Source organism: Pezoporus occidentalis, unplaced genomic scaffold (genome assembly GCF_034315485.1).
Source record: "Pezoporus occidentalis ecotype Australia unplaced genomic scaffold, CSIRO_AGI_Poc_V1 ctg2, whole genome shotgun sequence".
Taxonomy (NCBI): Eukaryota; Metazoa; Chordata; class Aves; order Psittaciformes; family Psittacidae; genus Pezoporus; species Pezoporus occidentalis.
This window is the reverse complement of record NW_026913855.1, coordinates 7,186,085-7,204,363: the sequence shown is the minus strand read 5'-3', so window position 1 is coordinate 7,204,363 and position 18,279 is coordinate 7,186,085. Positions and strand designations below refer to the sequence as shown.

The 18,279-nt window shown below is 36.8% G+C and overlaps 1 protein-coding gene across 3 annotated transcripts in view; it reads left to right on the top strand.

Annotated features, from left to right (window-relative positions):
• The window catches only part of DROSHA (drosha ribonuclease III), a 71,804-nt gene that overhangs the window by 5,021 nt on the left and 48,504 nt on the right, over positions 1-18,279 (top strand). For all 3 annotated transcript variants that reach the window (XR_009964582.1, XR_009964583.1, XM_062617693.1), the window contains exons 3-12: positions 164-256; positions 1,237-1,468; positions 2,413-2,554; positions 5,213-5,367; positions 8,425-8,505; positions 10,236-10,322; positions 10,430-10,516; positions 12,244-12,315; positions 14,107-14,188; positions 15,450-15,524. Coding sequence is in view for 1 of the 3 variants with exons in the window: in XM_062617693.1 (XP_062473677.1) it covers positions 164-256; positions 1,237-1,468; positions 2,413-2,554; positions 5,213-5,367; positions 8,425-8,505; positions 10,236-10,322; positions 10,430-10,516; positions 12,244-12,315; positions 14,107-14,188; positions 15,450-15,524 (1,106 nt within the window). In the remaining 2 variants the exon portion in view is untranslated. The remainder of the gene's footprint in view (positions 1-163; positions 257-1,236; positions 1,469-2,412; positions 2,555-5,212; positions 5,368-8,424; positions 8,506-10,235; positions 10,323-10,429; positions 10,517-12,243; positions 12,316-14,106; positions 14,189-15,449; positions 15,525-18,279) is intronic.

Genomic DNA, 18,279 nt, shown 5'->3' with positions numbered 1-18,279 from the left:
GAGGAGCTAGGTGTCTATCTTTTACAAATTTTGTGAAGGTCAGCATTCAGAACGTCTTGTGTGTTATTTTGAGTAACAGTCTCAGCCTACTTCTGTGCTCCTTTCAGGTATGGAATATATGAAATGCCAGTTTACGTATTTAACTTATTTTTTGAACTCCAAGGGAGAGGGAGAGAGAGCGGCATAGGCACCGTGACAGCAGAAGATCAACATCACCGGACAGATCCTACAAAAAAGATTACAAGAGAGCAGGAAGGTAACAAAGCTTACATTCAGTCTTTAATGTATTTGAGGCTCTGTGCATCCATGCATGTGGGTTTTTGTGTTTTCTACATGTGTATTTGTGCCTGCTTTGAAACTCAGAAAAGATGAGTGTCTTAAATATATAGCCATCTGTGTATACATGCAAATGTCAATTGTCTCAAGACCTTGCACAGTTAAAACCAGGATTCATCTCTGGAGAGGGGGCTTCACTGCTGTGTCCTAAAAACTTCCTCTTGCATCTGCTTCCAGTCTGTAAAGTGCCAAGATTATTTAAAGTCGTTCTATGTTTAGCTCATCTTTTAGGATCTTTTCTTATATTGGTGCTCATTTCTTTCTGAATCCTGGGTAGTTGAAAACGGTGCAACATTATTGGCTATGTAGACAGAGGAGATCAAAAAAATAAAAGTAGCTTTAGTAGTTTTCCTACATTCAACTTTTAAAAACAGTACTCTTGCAGTACATAAGGAATATCACAGGTTGTGTGTTTCGAAGGAGTGCCAGAGCTAGAGTAACACAAGCAGTTTGGCTTCTGTATAATTCTTCTAATAAAACCCTCTTTTATCATGCGGATAGTTTGTGGGCTATATATGAAACCTTCTTTGTATTATAACTTTTAGTTGAGAGTGATGTGACTTACTTTTTTGTGATAAGGTTCCAAACTTGGAACAAAATTGAAAGTCACCTGTAATGCAAGTAGGAATTTTAATCTGAAATAGCTTTGCTTTTTTTTTTTTATTTTAATTCCTGAGTAAGGTTTAAAATACAGAAGCACTTTCAATTTCATGTAAGTTTTTTAATAGTAAGAACTACAAAGTACTGTACTCTTTACATGCAAGTTAGGAGGAAGAGGCAATTGGATTTTGCTGTAATTTATATGATAGAATATGTACTGATCTGAAGCAGTTTTTCATTAGAAAATTGCCACTGTTAAAATAATAGAGTTTGCTTTTTTGTTTGCTTTCTTGCATTAAGCCGATCTCCAAGCAGAGAGAGAAAGAGACCCCGATGGGAGGAAGACAGAGAAAGGTGGTCTGAGAACCAGAGCTCCAGCAAGGAGAAAAATTATGCTGCTATCAAAGACAAAGAATCGGAGGAGAATGCATCTGAAAAAAATGAAGAGGAAGATGAGGAATTACTTAAGCCAGTCTGGGTTCGCTGTACCCATTCTGAAAACTATTACTCCAGTGATCCTATGGATCAAGTGGTATGTTTGTGAAAGAAGTCTAAAATTACTGTACACAGTTCTTTTATTATTTGTTACTTTATTAATGTGAATCCTTCAGCAGGATCATGTGTTGTGTCATTTAATCCTTCTCTCCTCCCAGACATCTTATTCCCTTAACCCTGTTAAAGGCTTTATTTATTAGTATTCTCTGCTTTCTTTAGTTTCTTCTGTTTGCATTGAGATTAGCGGTACATGGATAAGGGCTGTTTTTTTGTCTCCAGGAGGGATGCGTTTTTTTTTTTCTGTTACACCTGTACTTGAGTAAAAGTGCCTCAAGCACCATATATTCCCACAACCTTGGAGAAATTTTGTACAGAAGCAGGAAGTCTGTATTCTTTGTACTTCACAGTAACACTTCACAATAACTACGTGGTGTGGTGATAGAGCTGCATTTTTTGGTTTGTTTGTTTGTTGGTTGATTGGTTTATTTTGGCTGTTTGTTTTGTTTGGTTTTGTTTGGTTTTGTGGTGTGGTTTGGTTTGGTTTAGGGTTTTTTTGGAGAATGACATGGAGAGTGAATGACATGGTAATTCAAACCAGGCAACAAAATGGGCTGGGTTTTGTGTTTCATGTATCTGATAAAATTCTTTTTAATTGCGAATACTTTTACAGGTCTCTTGTTTCTTCTAAACCTGTTAAAAATCAATGCTTAGTTTTACTGAATATTCTTACCCATAGTTCTGCATCATTAGGTCAACGGTTTGATGATAATGCATCAGCAAATTGAGTAATTTCTCTGCTCATTCACCCAGTGGACAATGTGATGGTACACTAGAGCCTTAACTAGTATTGCCATGTTTCACTGAACTATACAGATCTGAATTTTTTGCCCTCTTGCTTTTCATTGTGAAAAGCTGGTTCATGTGCTATTTTAACACCATCTTTTTTTTTTTGTTGTTGTCGTTCTGTTTTTTAATTAACAGGGGGACTCTACTGTGGTAGGAACAAGCAAGCTCCGAGATCTGTATGAAAAGTTTGATGATGAGTTAGGAAAGCGACAGGCGAAGGCCAAAGCAGCCAGGCCACCGTGGGAGCCACCAAAGACGAAGCTGGATGAAGATTTAGGTAGGCAGAAATGATGATGAAGATCTCAAATGGAATAATTCATAGTTAACCTGGTTTTGGCAGTTGTGTGTTGGTAGGGCAATCTGTGTTTCTTAAATCCTTCCTTTGTATTGCACATCCATGGCATTGTTGCTTCTGACTGCAGAACAACTAGATTCTTTACCCAGAAAGCATAAGGGAGAATGGAGAGTATCCAGCATTTGTCTTATGCTAAAGTCTCTTCCATGACATGAAACATGCTGAGCATGATCATATAGGCCAAAGCATGGCACAGAAGAGGCTTTCAGGAGCTCATTTCTAAAAATGAAGCAAGAGTAGTGGTAATAATCTATGTTTTGAAACCTGAGACTTCTGCACAAGATGATAGTAAGCAGAGCTGCACAGCCAGTATAAATGATGAACTCTGTGCAGTAACAAGCAGCACCACCCATATGGATCTTCTTGCAGTGAAATAAATCTAATAGCCATATCAATTTAGGGGCAAATACTGGTTGAATTAGCAGAGCATACTTTTTGATAACAATTTGCCTACTCAGAAGTCAGCGAAATCTATTTTTCTGATTTTGTTTTGTGAGAAGCATTAGCTGTTCTTTTTGCACTTTAATTATTTCATTCCAGTTACATTAGTTCAGGAAATTCTCAGGCGTTTCACATTAATTTAGATACTCTGTTGGTATTGCTTTTTCACTTATGCTTCATTTTTGCCTGCTGAACTGCTTCAGACTCACATCTCATGTTAGTAACTGTTAAAAGTCATATATCAAAAATTCTAAAGTTAAAATGCAGGTATATAATGACTTGGTCAGCTACATGGTGGCAGTATAAAAAGGTATAATAAAGATGAAAGAAAAATAAATACAGGTGAAATAAAATGTGAATTCACAAGAATTATTACCAATTTTAACTGTAGGGTTTTTCAAGAGGTATATTTTCACGTGGGTGAAGCAAGGACAAAATTGCTACATTCAGCATACCGGCGTAAAGCTTTACTTTCTCAGATCTCTGCAGAAAGCTTTTTTGTTGCTCCAGTTTAAAATATGATAGAGCCAAGAGCAACTTCTCTGGGTTTTTTCCCAGTCTTTCTGGAGTACCCAAAGGCCCTGCATCTGCATTGGTCCTCTGGGCTGACTAGGTGTCTGTGCCAGCTTCTGCTACAGCTATGGTTCTAGCAGCTAATAGTGTCTAATAGCTTGTCTTATTTTGTATTTAAGTAAATTCTGTCTCTGTTCTGCCTTTGTTAGCCATAATTGTGTATTGTAGTGAGATAGCAGTGCAGTCCAAGAGCACTTTTATGTCATGAAAAGCTGATTTCAATGCATGAAATCCAGCAGTTCTGGACTGGTTTTTCAGAACTCCAGCAGACTGTCATAGGTCCCACACTCCTTTTGCACCTAAAATTAGACTTGTATAACCGATTAATGGTTATCAGAGAGCTTTTAAGACTCAAGTGTTTGTGAACATTTGTAGCACATCTAGATGAAACTTGATTTCAACTGAGCATATATGACCTATGTAAACCATAGTGCCAAGCCAAGTGTGTATTTTAATAACACTTTAGGCTGAATTATGGACTGTATAAAATATATCTTGATTTATTTAAAAAAAAAAAAGAAACATTTTACTAGTAATGTTTTCTCATTGTCTCTCTCCTTCTCTTGTATTCAATAAATACACATATTTTTAACCATAATTTCACAGTATTTCAAAGCACTGGCAGTTTTTTTCTTTTAAGTCAAAACTTAAGAGAACAGTGCTTTTTATCCCTCTTAAGTCAAAACTTAAAAATGGAAGAAATGTTGCTCCCTTCCAGAAATAAACCTTAGTTGCATCATGGTATATGTCATGGCTATGAAGGCATTTAAATTGGAGCTGAGGGGATCCATGGAAATGAGTGACATTACATGCGTAAGAAAGGGAGTCACTTGTATGTAGCACAGGAGGTTAGAGATATGTGAGGTCAGGGTCTGGGTGTTCTTTTTTTAAGTCCAGACACTTACTACTTTGATAATACCACAAAGGAGACATTATAACCAGTTTAAGACCACCTGTTCCTTCAGTTAATACAAATATCTTTTAAAAAAAGTAAGTAGGGAGGAAAACTCAAAGAACAAGGCTTCCGAAAATCTTGTGACTGACTTCAAGTCAGCTAGTAGTTAAAGTTTGGTTGTTGGTTTTATTGTTTTTTTTTTTTCCACGTCTCTGATTTCTAATATGTGATAATGGATTTATTAGAAATAACTGATTTTGAAAAATGAGTCTAACAGTACATGTTCTATAGTCTGTACGTATGTGCTGTTTCAAAACAAGACAGTACCTAGCAACAGGCAGGTTTTTTCATTTAGGTAAAATGAAACTACATATAAGAACTTTGCTCATAGCAAACAACTGACTATTAAGAGGTTCTGTTCAGTCATGCTAATGACATTATGTGTATTCTTCTCTCATGTGTGCAAACAGGTGGCGCAGTTGTTATGAGCATTTAATATCCATAGCATTTGCTGTCATTTTTAATTAAAATTACAATTACTGTCCCTCCTTTTTTTAGTAACTTTCAGAATGCCACAGTTAGCTATGTCATGTTAGAGAATGAATTACTATTGGAAAAGAGAGTGCCTGCTGGTGTTTTTCAGCTGACTTTATTTTTCCTGTGTGAATTAGAAAGCTCCAGTGAGTCAGACTGTGACTCTGAAGATGACAGCAGCTGTTCTAGCAGTTCAGATTCAGATGTTTTTGACGTCATTGGAGAAATTAAGCGTAAAAAAGCACACCCTGATCGTCTCCATGAAGAACTGTGGTACAATGATCCAGGACAGGTATAGTGAGAGGAAAAAAGTACTGTGTACTTGTAAGTCATTTTCCCCTGAAGACTGAAAATACTGCATTGTTGTCAAACATGCTGAGTGACATCTATTTCAGTATGCATTTTTTTACCCCCCTTTTCCCTTTTCTCTCTGATCTTCTTCTTCAAAGCACTTTGCTTTTTGATTTCAAGACTGTGGTTCCAGATCATGAATCCTGGGGATTATTGCACTGTAATCATGTCTGACAGTGTTAATAAAACCTGAATTGCTAACAGTGTACTAATGCTGTCCTCATAGCCCTGAAATAAAGGTACACAGATGAACTCTGGGATGAAGCAAACACAACATGTTTACCTCCTTTACAAATTTTCCACCGAAAAGCTCTCAGCTCATAATGATAAATAATGTTTTAAATATGCAGTTAATGCTTCCAATTTCTTGTCTAGTGGTTCTTTTGTAATTGCATGGAGATTATAGTTTTCATTAAATGTAATTGCTAAGCTCATGAAGTGCTGTTTTGAATGTATACATTGCACAGAAGACTAGTTTTTGTTTGCAAATTTGCCATCTTCATCTTTCTTAAAAATTCTAACTCATTGTCACATGGCATCTCAGTAAATTTATTTTTCTGGCATTTTGTTTGATGCATGAGTTTAGCATGCAACAAATCATAATGCGAAAACATACTGTGATGCTTATTGCCACTGTGGTAATTCAAAGGTCTGTTGAATATTCTATTACAGACTCATATTTATCCTTCTAGTTAAAAAAAATAATACTTTGAGCACTGCTAGCTGTTTTTATTTATATGGAAAGCAAAATAAATGAACTGCTTAGATATTTAACTGAAAAAAATGTGTAGCTCTTGGGCACACTTCAAAGTAATATTCTAGTCAAGAATATTAGCTAAATAAAAAGAAGTGGAATAACTGTAGGATGAGTAGTTTCAAGAATGCATGGTTTATGAGTTTCCTACTGAAAAACTTTCTTTCCCAAAACTTCCTTGAGATTGACTCTTCATCTTTCTCAATGGGAATGAAATCTGAACATGGTGAGCTTATCAGTGCTGTACTACTTCTGAGTAGGTTTTATTTGAAAGCATTCGAAGTTATCCTAGATATTTATCTGGTATGCCAAAATGCTTTCTAACTATCACTACAGAAAACAGGAATGATTGCTGTGCACACTAGTACATACAAGTACACCTTTTGACATCAAACCAGCTTTTTAGGACAGATCTTCCCAACCCTTTAATCTGAGTAGTGTGTTTATTACTTCGAACACTCTCCAGCAGTGCTAGCAGTTGCCAGAAAATAAATTGCTAAAGTCAATGTCATTGCAGTGGCCCTTTTCTTGCGTTATGTGCTTGTTTGTGTTGTCCTGTTGGTCAGAGAAAGAAGTCATTGCCTGTGTAAAATTGTGATCTTTCAACATTATTTTATCATTATTTCATGATTGCTCTTCTGCGATTCTTTTCCAAGAGCAGTGTCATTAGGGACACGATAGATAGGTGTCTGACTTGCTTCTCATGTCCTGGGCTTCTACAGGTACTTCACATCTCTATTTTGGTTTGCTCTTTTAATATAAACAGAGGCAGTGTTACTGCTGAAGTGTTCTAAGAATTAAGGGTGAGATTTTAAAATAATACGTGATTATTATTTTGTTAGCCTCAGCTGATATTTTGGGGGGAATGAAGAGCAATTTGACATTGCATTTTTTAACTCTTCTGTTTTATGGCTGCATAAGACAGTGAGGAAGCATGCTTTTATCTATGAGCATGAATCAGTTTCATTGAGCCTGTACTTTTCTTCAGGGTCTCAGAATGTGGAGGGGAAAAAAAAACAAAACCAGAAACTATATGAACGAAAAGCTCTCATGTCACTCTGTTGTTAAGATTGCATGACTAAGTTCCCAAAGGAGTCGTGAAGTGCCCTACTTCTTAAGTTCCTTTGTACATATGCTTTGTGCCAGTCTGAAGAAATTAAATTGAGATGAATATTCAGAGAAGTAACATAAAAAGTAAAAAGTTGTGTCCCTCTCCCAGCTAACAACTACATTAACAGCAGTTTGGTGGTTTTTTGCTTTCTGAGATATCTTCACATTATATTTATTGTGTGATCATGATGTTTAGCCCCACTACTGACGCTGTTTACATTTTCAGAGAGCTTGTAATAGCATGGAAAGTTTTGCTTTTTGTATCGCATTGCAGGGTGGTTGTTTTTTTTTCCCTGAGTCTAAGAATATATTTCAATTCTTGGATTCAAGCTTTGGAAAACTCTGTTAAAGCCTGGGGTTGGGAACTTAATTTGTTTCTCTGGTTTGGTTCTGGGTTTCTTCAATGGGTGTGATGTTAAGAGCAGAAAGCTTTAGCGTATTGCAGTAATTGATAGTCTGCATTGAACCTGGTCAGGAAAGTGAAAAGAAAGACAATAGCTTTATACCGTGTGCAATGGCCCTTTTCAGTATAGCTACTTCATGCACCCATGCTGAATACTGAAGAGTATTTCTCCCCTTCTCCCCCCCCCCCCTTTTTTTTTTTGACTGATCTGTTCACAGGATGGATTTGAAGTGTTCCCATTAGCTCTTTAAAGTACCAAGTGAAAACCCTCAAATGGTCTGCTTTGGATACCTTGGGTGATAGCCTTAACACATGGCAGAGGGGTTAGTCAGGGATGGGATTTCAGTGAACTTAGTGGAATTATTTGAACATGGAGATTTCAGCAGTTAAATATTTGCATGTGCCTGTTTAGGGCCTGAATTTTATTTTAGGCAGACAGTGTGCTATTTGTATGTATAAAAAATGAAAAAGATGTATATGATAGTAGAGTGGTACAGTTCTGCTGAGAGTGTTTTTCCGTCTTGTGCTTCTGGAAAGAGTGGTGAAGTTGAGTGCTATTGTGCAGTTTTCTTACACTAGTCTATACTGTTTTAAATTTTATTGGCTTAAGAACATCCACTTAATCTAAGCATGACAGGCTTTTAGAAGCATCAGCACTCCAGGCATTAAAACTAACATACTTTTCCAAACCCATTTTTCAATAAAACAAAATCCTATTTTGGTTTTGACAGATGAATGATGGTCCTTTGTGCAAGTGCAGTGCTAAAGCCCGGCGAACAGGAATAAGACATGGCATTTATCCTGGTGAAGAGGTAAGTAATTCTGAGAATTGCAATTATGAATACAAACTTACAGCTGTAAACCCATACTTGGGTTGATTTAAGTTTTTTTTTTTCACATGATTTACAGGCTGAGTAAAAAATCCTGTGTGACTTTAAATCATTTAGTTATATAACCTCATATTTAAAATTCAGTGCTGGTAATGAAATCCAGCTGAAAACGATGGAAAACTTTTGCCTGCATTTATTTAGTTCAAGGGTTTTGAAAAATGGTGTTGGAGTATTTTCCTTAGAAATATTCATTTGTACAGAGTATGCTTTATGATGAGTAACATTTTTGGAAATAAAAACGGTGCTTGGATGACCTCAAGCTTTGTTATTCTAAAAAAAAAAAAAGTTTGTTCTGGTGAAAGGATTTGAGGACATTAATATGTAGGGTTTACAATTTACCCATGTAATTTTTCTTGAATAACTTTATTTTTCAGTATGCCTTTTCACTTATATTTACTGAAACATTCTTTTATTTCTCTGCAGTTAAGGATTTATGAATGCTTCTGTGAATTATTCCAGTTCAGAAAATTGGCTTTGGTTTGAAGCTTATTAATCACACCAGTTCAGGATCAGTTCCTCCCCACATTGTCTGTAGTGTGTTTTTTGTAAAGAAGAAGGGAGAAAATTTAGGAGGAGAAAACTGATATATAAAACTTGCTGCATGAAGGCAGCTGCTCCCTGAAGCACAGCCAGTTGGGAAATTTTCTGAGGAGATTATCTGAAACCTCAGGATATACTAGTTTTAGAGTGTCCTGTAGATAAAACTGCTTAGCTTCAAACTGGCTGGTTTGTAACTGTCTTTTTGCAGCAGTGAGAAGCTTAATTTGGAGCTGAACAGCCAGAGTAATTAGCCTCCTTGCTGGATGGGTTATGCAAAGTGCACATTGCTGCATGTCACTATCTTGCCATCACAATCAGGCCAACTTTTGTAATACTGTTTGGAGTAGTACCCATTTGCTGCAGTGATTTTTTTTTTTTATTTTTTTTTTCCTCATGCAGAGAGATGTATTCTGAACAGGCTGTTGTTAGCCTCTAAACTGCAGCAAATTGGATATATGCCACATGAGAAACTTTCTGTCTGATTGCTGAGGAATTTTAGGTCTTTAAACTGGATGTTTCAGAACCTGGAAGAAAACACAACTTCCAGGCGTTTGGTGTGTCAGTTTGCACAGAGGGCTGGCTGCCTTTGAATCTCTCAGGCTGACAGACTGGGGTTACCAGAGCTGTCTCTGTGGTGATAATTGTTCTCTTCAGGACCCATATTTGCCCCAGGCAGATGAGCTGATATTTGTCTGTCTTGATGACATTGAGATCTTCTTATGTGAGGTCCAGGTTCCTTTTTGTAAGCTTTTAAAATCCATTTCCTGAAACAGATCTATATAAAAGAGGAAATTATCATGGTATGTAAGCAACTAACTGCTGTGTGTAAGAAAGATTGAGTCAAATGGAAAAGGAAAAAATTAAAGCAGTTTTTCACTTTTTTTTTTCCTTTTGAATAGCTTTAAAAATATTTATGAAAGTGAAAATACAGATAAGGCCTCGCTTTCCTTCTTCCCAGATTTTATTTTTTATATTTCTAATCTTCACAGATTTTATATTTTATTTAATTTTTCTTAATGCCTGTTTCATGGTTATTATAAATGCTTTATTCTCTCTTTTAATCTAAATTTGCCTTGACTCTGCACATAATTCTATTTATCTCTTTCTTTAAGCCCATTAAACCATGTCGCCCCATGACCAACAATGCTGGAAGACTATACCACTATCGAATTACTGTGTCACCTCCCACAAACTTCTTAGTAAGTACTCAATAAATAATTCTAACTAGGACTCTAATTTTGTTTTCAGTGATGGGAGTAGTACTGCTTCTTGCTTACTCTGTGGTGGTTTTGTTTGCTTTTTTAAGACAGACAGGCCTACTGTTATTGAGTATGATGACCATGAATATATCTTTGAAGGGTTCTCAATGTTTGCACATGCCCCACTAACAAACGTAAGTATGTTCATTACTATATATGTGGGATTTGTTTGGAAGGTAATCTTTTTGTGCCCTGAAGTAGAACTTCTCTAAAACAATGTGTGTTACAAACATCTTTCCAGCACTGTAGACAGGGTAAAGACATTTGTGCTAATGAGTCTCAAGTTTTTAAAGGCAGTTAGTTTCATTTTGAAAGGAAGGAAATATAAGAAGAAAAGGACATGATTGGTATCTGACTGCCCTTTTCCAATAAAAGCTGTTAGCGATATCTGAATGAAAAATATGCAAGTGCTTAATTTCTGTACACTTGAAGATTTTTTGTTATCTTAATGCTTCAAAAACTGTTTTTTCAGATGCCATAATGTTTCTTTGTTTCTTTTAGTTTTATTCCTCTTACTAGCTACAGCACCACTGCCAAAACCTGGTACAAAAATGGCTATCAGTACAGGACTGGGAAGTAAGAATACTTGAACTGAGAGGCATTGAGAAGAAAATATTTTTTTCCCTGAAAGTTTGCTTACATAGTGTATATGGCAGCAGTTTACTTTTGGTGAGCAGGGGAAGGGTCTCTCATTGACAGGAAGTCATGGAGAGGGTGGAATTCAGCCTCTGGCATGGCAGTGTGAAGCATTCCTGCCCAGTAGCAGTAACTCAGCCTTGGGATTCAAGGCAGATTTGTCTCAAGGCTTTACATTTTCACTTTGCAAATGGTTGAAAATGAACAGTTTTGGCTTACTCCCATTTAGAGGACAGAGAGAACACTTTATATCTGTGTGCTTACTGCGTGACAGGAAGGCAGAGAAGTATGGCAATTTTTAATACACAGAGAACAAAGAAGACTTTTCTCGTCTGACACAAATAGTGAAGCCATTGAGCTTACTCTTACTGTAAAGTACATGTGTGTTTTTTCTCATTCCAAATTGGGGAAGTGATAAGCATCATTTTTACAGAGTTGGAATAGAAAGCAATGCTGTCAGTTCCGGTTACTAACGTGTATAGAGCCCTTTGGAAGGAATCTCTTGGTGTCCTGAGATGATTATTGGCAATATAAAACCTACTGTTTGAGAGACATTTCTGTAGTCTATTAGAAATTTAGCCTTTTTGTGTTAAAACATGCCATTTAAACAAACATACACACCTTCAGCAGTATGTGGGCTTTGCAAATGAAGGCACCTTTTTTCTGAGGAGAAAAGAAAGGAATTAAATGGTTGTCTTGCTAGTTAGTTGAGTGAACTTCTGAGAATATTTATCTGATGAAATTAGTGTAAAGCTATAGATTTATTCTGAAGTTCTTACATTGTGCTGCTATGACTTAAAGCTGTTTTTTTTAAGACAGTATAGCTAACAGAATTGGCAGTGTGCTAAAAACACCTTGCCTTCAGGTCACTGTATCAATCTGACATATGTCACCAACAATAAATTCACTTCCAAATATACAAGTGAGAGAAGATACGGGTTTCCTAAGCTACGCTTTTTCTTCTAAAGAAAATTTTATCTCCAGTAGATGGCATTATTTAATCTTCCTTTACCATCCCTCCTGTCAGCCCTGTGTTACTACAGAAGTAGCGGTTAGAGCTGTTACTTCTCTTTTATGAGCTTGTGTTCCCCCATCTTTGCATGATTCCCCAGAGCAGCTGTTTTAGTGCCCTTTTCACTAGACAGTAATACCCCTGCATACAAAATTGTATTAACTATACATTTTATGCTGTATAGTTTTTCATGCTATTTCATTTTCCTTTCAGATTCCACTATGTAAAGTAATCAGATTTAACATTGACTATACAATTCATTTCATTGAGGAGATGATGCCTGAGGTAAGAAGGATAATTAGTCAAAAAGTCAGGGTGGGTTATGAGTTGTTGATATGCTTAATGGATTAAACTCTTTAGAATCCCACCCTGTGAAGTCTCTAAGAGATGGGCTGTGATCTAAGTGAATAGCTGAATAGGAACTTGCACTCACAGGTACTCCATCTACCTAGACTATTAATATATTAATATTATAGAATCATAGAATAGATTGGTTTGGAAGGGACCTTCAAAGGTCCTCTAGTCCAGCCCTCCTGCAATGAGCAGGGACATCTTCAACTAGGTAAGGTTGCCCAGAACCACATCCAGCCTGGTCTTGAATGTCTCCAGGGATGGCGCATTTGCCACCTCTCTGCACAACCTGTGCTGGTATTTTACCACCCTCATTGTGAAAAATTTTTTCCTCGCGTCCAGCCTTATCCCCTCTTTTAGTTTAAAACCATCACCCCTCATCCTATTACAGCAGGTCCCACTGAAAAGTATCTCCCCATCTCTTATAGACCCCTTTTAAGAAATGAAAGGCTGCAGTAAGGTCTCCCTGGAGCCTACTTTTCTTCAGGTCAAACAACCCGAGCTCAGTCAGGTTTTCCTCATAGGAGAGGTGCTTCACCTCTCTGGTCGTTTTTCTGGCCCTACTCTATTACATATTAAAATCAAATAGTAGGAAGTGCTTATATCCATAGTTTCTTTTCATTTAAGTTGTATACAATATATATATCAGATACTCTTATCTGTACTACTGAGTTAGGCATTATCCTTCTCTTACAGATGACAAAAATAAGGCAAATGGAAGTACTTCCTTGCCAGGACCACATAAGTCAATGGCAGAGCTGAAACTTAATGATAAGTTTGAAGGTCTGAAGATTGCTTATCAGTACTTAATATAAGTTGTTACCAAAACAAATTTCCTGTGGATACAAACAAAGCCCATGCAGTTAATAATAGAAATTAATCCCTGGTGAAACCACTTTGTGAAGTAAATTGTTGCAGTGGAACAGCATATGTAGGCACAGAAAAACCCCTGCATATTAACTACAAAGATAGGATCAGTGTTTAATTTAGTCACATACACTTACATTTCTTTTTCTAGTTCCTTCTTTTTTTTTTTTTTTTTTTTTGTGACTCAACAGCATCTTAATGGATGCGGGAGCCCTAAAATTCCTCAGCAAGATTAATGTGATCAAAGCAATTAATTTCTTGTTAGTGAATCTACTGTGTTGTCTCCAAATCTTGTTCTAAAACAATAAATGGCCACCAAGCAAAATAGAAAATAGGACATTTTTTGAACTTAAACGGCTACAGCAGTTGGCTGCAGTGTTATTTGCAGACTGTCTTTATTAATAATTACTTCCAAAGGAAGTTGTGTTTGGGGTGTGGAATTTGTGGCCGGTATGATACATGTAGAATTTATATCCTGATTTTGTTGTTGTTCAGGAAAGCTTCTTAAATTCCTTCATTGCTGAATGAAAGCCCCTTGCTTTGGAGGAGCTGCTTCCCCACTTGATGAGAATCACCCCCCTGCCTATACCATGTTGATTTGAACATTGAATAAAGAGTCTTAATTACAGTGGTTTCTGAAGAAACCACTGTGTTATGTTGCAGTAGATTATTACAGATATGTCAGTATTGTTTCCAAAGCCCAGTGTCTAGTGGTTGGCAAATATGAAGACGCTGGGTTTTTTTGGTTGGTTTGTTTTGGTTTTTTTTCATTTAATTTTATTTATTATTTCATGTCATATGTGGGTGGCACTGTATGTATTGTAGTATTATATAATTCTTTTTTATTTCTTTTCCCAGAATTTTTGTGTGAGAGGTCTTGAGCTGTTCTCTTCATATCTATTCAAAGATATTTTGGAGCTGTATGACTGGAATCTTAACGGTAACTTATTTAGGGGAAAAAACGCAACAAACCAACATACCCAAATGCCAATTGATTGTAGCCGTTGTAAATTTGATTGTTTTATTAGGCTCTTTGGCATAAAAAGAAAAAAAGTGGAGAGTCCTCAAAAGAACAAAGTCATATGCTGTTTTATAACAGAGGGACAAACGTACCCTTCCCCAAGAAGATAAAAACTTTTTGGAGTTCATTAATGTGGACTGGAGCAATTAAAATACGCAAACTTAACACTGTATTCTTGCATATAAACTAAATTTCTTTCTTAATCCAAACCTGATACTTTTAATCAAACAGTAAATACTGTGTGTTAATATTGCATAGTATCGTGTGCATGGTCTTTTGAAAGTTAAGGTGTCAGGCAGACTATTCTCTCTGGTTTTACGAGCTAACAAGTTACGTGTATGCTATTTCTCTACAGTCAACATACAAGGCAGTGTCATAGACAGCTGTAGAGGGCTAACATGTCATTATAGCTGAATGGTTTTGACAAGATGAAAATACATGTTTCTGTGAAGACTGCAACAAAGGAACTTCAGGGATGATACTTCCCTTGGTCTGAAAGAAAACAGAGTATCAAAGGAATTTCATTTCAGAATCTGTAGCTGTGTTTTGGTGTCTTGACTTTGTCTAGGGAGTTGAACTCTGCACTTAGTGCAGTTAAACTGAGCAGCATATGGGTAACATTTTGTGTATCAAACCAAAGGCTACTAATATCAGTGTTGTCTTTTATATCATTGGTTCTGATTATTCTTTCTTTTTTAACACCAGGTATTTACTGGTTTTGTTTTTCTTTTCATGAAAAGCTTTGTGTGATGAAATAGGAAATGAAAAAACCGTCATAACATCATGCAAATTTCCTTATTATTTTATCTTTTGTTACTGTAACCAAAAAACACCCCAGAAATAGGGAGGGACTAATAAACTAGTGCTAGTGTCTGTAAAGCTTAAGCAAATTATATAAAACAGCTTTTATCACTGTTTTAATTAAAATTACTGTGTTTTTGTTAGATTCTTTTTAAAGTTATTGTAGCTTTCTTTGAAATTGTGCATGTAAAAGCTTTCACTAGAAGTTGTTATTCTGTTCCTCTCTACTGTGCATTTTGTTATTTTTCTCATTGAGATGCAGCCCTATCAAATGTAATCACCATTTACTGATTCTGTTTGTGGCAGGCTTGCATTCTTTTTCTTCTTTTGCAAATATTTTATTTTTCATAAATATTCTTTTTTTTTTTTCATATTTAAGGTCCTTTACTTGAAAATGATTCTGTTTCCTGTCCCAGATTTCACTTCATGCCGCGATTTGTGAGATTTCTTCCAGGTAATGTTTGCATTATGTAGCTTTATGGTAATTAGATCTAAAACTAAACAAAACAAAAAAAAAGGAAAACCAAACCACAAATGCCCCCAAAAGCACATCCCCCCTCCCCACTCCTCAGAAAAAAAAACGGACTTACTGTAAACAGTTCAGTCAGTATAGAGATATGGTGCTTTCACCTCAGGTCTGTAGTGCTTGCTGGCAGTGTGGATAGCTTACTCAGAACTAGGATCAGGCAAGCAGGCCAAGTCTCAGCTTTTGTCTCTTGTCATGGTGAGTTTAGGCAGTGCTGAGTCATCCTTGTCTTGCCTTGTGATGGAGTTGTGGCATTCAAGGAGTGCTATTACCTAATGTCCCATGTGAAACTGATTTTCATGTCCCCTCTGCTCTTCAGGGTACCATGAGATTCTATAAAAATTCTTGATGTGCAATTTTGAGGGTCAGCATGACTGGCATTCCTGAGCACATGTTGTTCTGTTTGTTTCTTTCTTGATGCAAACTGAAACTTTGAAGCAAATGGTGAAAGACATAAAAACACCATTCAGTGCAATTCCAACCTTAGCCTGCCAGCCAAGGACAAACTTTAGCGTGGAGCATTATGTTTATTTTGAGTGAACAGCTAACGCAGGCGTTTAACATGTCCCTGAGATACTAGGGCAGTCATTCAGTTGATACAAATGTCATGGCTCCATTGAAAATGTGTCCTGCTGAGATCTTGCCAATGATTGCACCGTAAGTGTTGTGTGGGCAAGAGGATGCATTTCATCTACTGGACTGAGGGAGCAGATGAGACATGGAACAGTCTTTGTCAAGAGGACTGTGGCCTGGAGGTGCTCTCTGCTCTGGGCTTTGAAACTTAGTTGAGATATTAATTATTGCTGCAGCTAAATGAGGTTTGGCTCATTACTGTGGAGAGTACTGATGGCTAGATGACTATATTTCTAATTGTTGTTGCTTCCTGGATACACAACACTGTTCAATCAGAAGCAGAGCTCTGGGGCTTGCTAGCAAACATTGATTTGCTTTTGCTGAAGCAATTTACGAAATAAGCCATCAAGCCACATGTGGCTGATTAACTTGACCTCATCACAAAATGAGAGCAAGTTTGACCTGCCTGGTTTGTGTAGCTTGAGGGTGTTTTCCTGTTAGTTTGGGGGTTTTATACTAGGATTTATTTTAGTTTAGTTTAGAAGTCGGCTTTTTTTTGTGCTTTTGGATTGTTGTAGAGAGAGATGAGTCTCTATAGCATATATTTCTGTGTGCTTTCACTTTAAGTTCCCAGCCTTCTAACTCTTTATAAAAATGTCTTCTTTTTTTTTTTTTTAATATTGCTGCATATATAGTTGCCTTTCAGCGTATTTATGGCAGGTTTCTTTTTAATCAAGTTTGCATTTTGTATTGATTATTTTTGAGATATCCTTAGATATTTTTAATTTCCAGGGAGTGGGAATCTATTTCCTTCAGGTATGTTTGCAGACACTATCTGTGTCTAATCGAAGGAGGCAATGGTACAACAGGTTTCCACACATCCATCAATTGTCTATTTAAAGATAAAAATGAATTGCTGTTTTCCTATCCCCTTTGCTTTTCTTTCTTATTTTTCTAATGCGGTCTGAAAATAAGAGGTTTGGGATGTCAGGTTTTCTATGTAGATTACTTAGGACAGGCCTTGGGGTAGCTCTGAGCTTTAAGCTAATCATACCAGGTTTACTGAGTGTCAGAGATGTGTACCGTGCAGAATAGTTGATGTATTGTATTCATAGTTGTCGATTTTTATGGTGATTGAGAGTAGAAAATTAGGAAAAAAATAATAAATCTGTGGTCCCAAACACTGCATGTTCTGACCCAGGAAAGGTCAGGTCTCTAACTGCTATTGAGCACACTATTTGCAATGACTTGTACCCTTCCTGTACATGGCCTTCAGTAAGGATACACTTTTTTTTTTTCTGTATGTGTGATTGGTGGACATGGGCTACCTCTTGTGTAATAGTATGATCTGGCTGTTGACAAAGACAATAGTCTTGTAAACTGAATCCCTCTTTAATCTGAAGGAAAACTTTGTATATTTAAAAATTTGCCTGTGTAGCTATTTAGAAGTATTTTTTGTTTCCAGTGAGGTTTGGAGTATATTTTCCCCATTTAAGATTGCCTCTTGGAGTTTGAATGAGGTTAATTGTTCTGAGAGGCCAAGTTATATCATTCCCTTTCATCTTTTCTGTACCATAGCAATGTAATCCCAGCTGAAATAAGAGAAGTGCTTGTTCCCTTGTGTGTCTTGTAGAGGAAATCACCTTACACAGCACAGCCGTTATGCAGCACTTCTGTGAGCCTTTTCCTATGTGCCTGTGGTCAAATTCCCTGTGCTGTGGCATCATCTTCAATACTGCTATAAGTCTTTACTTCTATCTTTTTCCTCCATTACTTTTTTTGTGTATGTAGTGATAGAGAGAATGTACTCGGGGGCAGGTATCAGATTGCTTCTGCTTCCTGGGATAGGGAAATCAACATTTGTGCTTGGTGGGGATGAAACTTCAAGATGCCTCCGTACCTACAGATTAATACTCTGTTGGTGAAGGTGGGGGTCAGAGAGATGTGTGTCAGAATTAAAGCACTGTAGTAATGTGTCTATCTTTTTACTCATATGAGCAGACATACTGAATTTGAATAGTCAGTGGGTAGCAGTCTGTCAGGACTGTCACTCATCTTCCCTGTTTGCATTTTCATATCTGTAATTGGCTACCTGGAGCCAGTCAGGTGT